General features: G+C 33.3%; 1 protein-coding gene across 1 annotated transcript; it reads right to left on the bottom strand.

The window, feature by feature from the left end:
* Positions 1 to 375: 375 nt before the first annotated feature.
* On the bottom strand, positions 376 to 2,201 carry LOC133197832 (uncharacterized). Its single transcript, XM_061334022.1, has 3 exons — positions 1,839 to 2,201; positions 1,398 to 1,725; positions 376 to 1,172 (listed from the first exon to the last, which is right to left on the bottom strand). The coding sequence occupies exons 1-3, from the start codon at positions 2,157 to 2,159 to the stop codon at positions 376 to 378; spliced, it is 1,446 nt and encodes a 481-aa protein (XP_061190006.1). The 5' UTR covers positions 2,160 to 2,201.
* Positions 2,202 to 4,933: the final 2,732 nt, after the last annotated feature.

Below are 4,933 nucleotides of genomic sequence, written 5' to 3'. Positions count from 1 at the left end.
GTCCATCCCTAGATGCATCATCCATGCAAGTTTGGTCAAGGTAGGGCTTATAGTTACTTGGGAATGGACCTGCTCCTAAAACTTTAACCTGGTCACTCATCTGGAAAATCTAGGTCAGATCCAGCATCCGAAGCAAGTGTGGTAGTGTCCATCCCTAGATGCATCATCCATGCAAGTTTGGTCCAGGTAGGGCTTATAGTTACTTGGGAATGGGACTTGCTCCTAAAACTTTAACCTGGGACGCCGACGCTAACGCCGACGCCGACACCGACGCCGACGCCGGGGGTATAGCATAAGCTCATCTCGACTTCGTCGAGGTGAGCTAAAAATGAAATAATATATTTACAATTATGAAAAACAAAGGGAGGTAACTCTTTACAACTGACTAGATAAATAATTGGACACTAAATTGATTATTTTCTTACATTTTGTAACTCTTGCTTTTCCATTTACAATTTCTTGAAACAAGTTTTTTACTCCATCTTCACCATTTCTTGAGTGTGCTAACTTAATATATTTCATATTTAAACCTGATTTTGCAATTTTATTTGCCATGAATTCTGTAATAACTTTTCCCTGAACTAAGACTTCAAGAGATTTCAAATTGTCATTCTTTACTAGAGAAAATGTTTGATGCTGTAAAACATAATTGTAAACTGCACTTTGCCTCAACAGAGTGTTGAAAGGAATGTTATGAAAAATCACTAAATTTTGTAGGTCCATAGCATCCGTTAGGGCACAATGAGAAACTCCTGTCGACTGGATACCTGCTTCTCTCAAAAGAGACTCCTGAGAAAAGCTGCCAGTTTGTGTCTTTACATTAGAATTTTTAAAAACCTCCAAAGTGTCTATAAAACCAGCAATACATGTATTCATAACAATATTTTGTGATGTAATGCTTTGCATAAATAATGGAAAGTCAAACCGGAATCCATTGTGGCTTACAAGAATATTAGAATTTGTGTCCGATAGCCACTCTGAAAACTTTTGGAGTGCTGATTTTAAGTCTGTTGTTATAAGTTCTTGATCTCTGTAGTATAGTTCATTGTTTTTCATATGTAGATCAGTCACACAAGTTGCTTTTGCAGATATTGTACCATTGGGTTTTATGTACTTCTGAAAGATGTCATGTCCTCTTGCAGCTCCTATTTCCAATATTTCTGATGATGAACCTATAAAACATATCTAAAACAATGTATCTTGAGAAAAAAAAGATACATATATATATATATATATATATATATATATATATATATATATAATATATATATATATATATATATATATATATATATATATATATATATATATATATATATATATATATATATATATATATATATTTAATGTCTCATGGAAATATATGTATAACTTTTCTACATTGTGTAAAAATTTACCTAAACCTGTTGTTTCTAGGTCAAAGTAAACAAGTGTGCAATCGGTATTTGTTACTGGTATTCTCTCTGGTTCAACAGAGGCACTTGGAATGGAATTGATATCCTGATCCTCATCCATTTCCTCTAGTCCAACTGATGCTTCATACGTTTTTCCTTCACGCACTTCTTTACTACCCTGATCTTGACTTGAGGATTTCCTAATTTCACATCTCCTTTTCTTGTACTCTGCACTACTCTGTCTAATCTTCTGTAACTTTCTCTTTCTGTCCATCTTTTCAACCGCCATTTCAGTATAGGCTCTAGGTAACATATTCAATTGGTCATTGACCTGTAAATATACATGTAAAGAAAAATATTACTCATATTATTTCATTTACATAAAATGAGAAGATATGATTACTTTATATTACATAATTTTTTGCATTTTACATATATACCTACTTCTTGTATATAAGACTTTCCAATGTTTTTCTGTGCAACAGCTGCAGCAATTCTGAAACTTGTACTTTCTGATCCTGACAGGAAGAGGTTCTTTGGATGTTTTGAGGCAACAATGTGATTAAAACTTTCGCACGCTTGTGTGGATCCCAGATCAGATAGTTTTTCAGCTTGTTGAGCATATGTCTGAATAATTGCTTCCAAATCCTTTTTCAACTCTAGGCATGTTAGATACCTGCTGTATGGAAGATTCCGTGGAATGTAATTTGCAGGATTCCGCTTATATTTACACCATGAAGGGCATGCCAGATGGTCTCCATACATATGAGGAATAATACACAATAAAGATTTTTTCAACTCTTCAGGATTTTTCTGGTGCTGGGCAAGCACATAAGAAAAACATTTCTTTAGATGTGTTATGGTTTTTCCTCTCAGTTGTTGATACGTTTTTACTCTTTGCAAATCATATAGTTTATTTGAAAATGTTTTTCTTTAGGTGGTTTCTGTCACTGAATTTTGTAATAGTTTGAACACATTATTTCCTTGCACGTGAAATGGTGGTACTATCATCATCCATTACTAATTCATGAGGATGAATATTCTCTTTTTCCAAGTCTTTCAACATGCCCACAATCATGTCTGGCTCCATAGCTTTGGCTGAGCCATCCCAATTCTTTCTGTAAAGTAAAATATAAAAATAAGCATGCAGAAACACGAATTCTGTGAGCCAATGCTCACTAGTAATACCCCTGCTTTGATGTGAATATACACTATGTGAATATACACAATTTAATTTACAGACAGACATACAGATAAACAAGAAGTTGACATCAGATCCAAACAGAAATGAATCATACCATATTGCATGCCTAAACAAAGAGTGTGTAAACTTTCATGCATTTGCAAAGAGTAGTTACTGAGAAAACTGCGACAAAAATTTGTTATGTGTGGTACAGACAGACGTACAGATAAACAGGAAATTGACATCAGATTCGTACAAAAATGAATCCCACAATATGGCAAGGCTAAACAAAGAATGTGCTAAAATTTCAAGTATTTGCAATGAGTAGTTGCTGAAAAAACTGCAAGGAAAATTGTTATGGACAGACAGACACACACGCACAGAGCTAGGCACACAAGGGTAAAACAGCATACCTCCCTCTCCGTCGGAGCAGGGTTATAAAAAGATAAATATTACATTGATTTGCAATAACCTTCACCATTTACTGACACTGATTTTTTTAACTATGTATTTCTTTTTTACACATTATACATTTGATACTTAGCAACATTTTACCTGCAATCATGGTCAATGGGCTGAATGCCTTTTCTTTTTGCATTTTCACATAGTCTGCATTTTCTGCATCTATAATCATATCGCAATATCTTCCCAGATTTATCACCTATTAGTACACTGTGATCTGTGGTTTATAAAAATAAATAGAGATATATTCATCAGTCACTTCGTAAATAAGTTTTCTTTCACGAAAAGAAATTTTAAAAAAATATGTTTCTTCTTCAATGCATACCTGAATAGCTGTTATATTTTCTCCCACTAGATCTAGTTTGCCATCCAGCATCAGCTGCAACTCTTATTTCAACTTTTCTAAAAATATATGATAAAAAGAATTACACATTCACAGAAGAATTTGAAAGAAAATATGGATTGAGATTGTGAAGCTTGGTATATATTTTTCATAAAACTATTTTTTTTTAAATTACCCATCATTCATTTTTAATTCTTCATCAAGAGCATCATTGCAACTTTTTTGGGCAACAGATTCGATGGCCTTTCCTGCTTCTCTGTCTCTTTTCTTTACTGTTCCAGCTGCTACACCAGGGATATTCAATGAAGCAAATAACATTTGTAAAACAGAAAACCCTATACCACTGTTGGCAATACCTACAAGACATGAATGGTGAAAATAAAATACATGTATTATTCACTATCAAATATGTTGCCTAAAATGTTCATATTGCAAAGTTTTCTGAAATTACATGTACCTGCACCAAGCTTTGTGTTCACATCCCAAATGTTTTTTTTTCATGTCGTTTTCCTGTGGGAATGTTTGAAATGTAACTGCATATGGTACACTACAAAATTAATGAAATATTTCATATGAAACATGATGAACACTAACAAACTGAAGTATTGTTATTATTAGCATTAATTTTTATTTTGATGAAGATGAATTTGACATTTACCTTTATGTACAAATACTTCCAAGGCCATAATGCCTCTCTTGAATACAATCCCAAAGATGTAATACAGCCCCACATTTCTTGCATCCTTTCTGTAGATGTGCTGCTAGCAAACCCAATTCTACCACTCGACGACCCTTTGAATGATACATGTATTTGATTGGAACTAATATTAATACTCAAATAAATAACAACATGTAAATAACATTATATAATAATTAATCAAAATAGGTGATGAAAACTAAAGAACATTTTTGCATTCCAAACGTTTCATGCCCATTTTATTACCAGTGTTAATACAAAAGACAAAAAACTTGTGGCTTGCAGAGAGCCTAAAAAATAAAGAAAAGATAGGCATTATTTAGGAAAGCTTTATAATATTATCAAACACTTCACATGTTTAATTAACTTACAATGCTACATATCATATGAGCAAATAAAGAAATACCTCATTCCAATCAAGCAGATTCTTTGTAATATCTGGATGTAAAGTGTCTTCCTCATTAACTTCGTCTACAGACAGATCATCGCCACTGTAATATCTATCGTACATATCTATCTCTTCCTCATCCTCCTCGTCATATTCTGACCAACCCTCGTCAACGCTGATACTCATAATACTGTTAGCATGAATAGGAACTGATGGTCTTGCATAACCATGATCCATCCTTAACAAAATTTCTAAAAATGTAATAATAACAAAACATTCTACTTCTAAGGACGCAATGATATTGTTTTACAACTTTCCGAAAGCCTTATTAGCAACGATTATCGTAAAGTTTACTTTGAATCCTCTAATGTTTTTCTTTCCGTTGCCTCAGTTGAAGGAACTGAAGTTGTAGCAGACTTAAATTTTGGCCGAAATCTTCCGCTTTTATACCGTCTTCTCAAAATAG

This window comes from Saccostrea echinata, unplaced genomic scaffold (genome assembly GCF_033153115.1).
Source record: "Saccostrea echinata isolate AGI-Se365-2 ecotype Australia unplaced genomic scaffold, CSIRO_AGI_Sech_v1 ptg000032l, whole genome shotgun sequence".
NCBI lineage: Eukaryota > Metazoa > Mollusca > Bivalvia > Ostreida > Ostreidae > Saccostrea > Saccostrea echinata.
The sequence above is the reverse complement of the archived record's forward strand: the minus strand, read 5'-3'. Positions and strand labels throughout refer to the sequence as shown.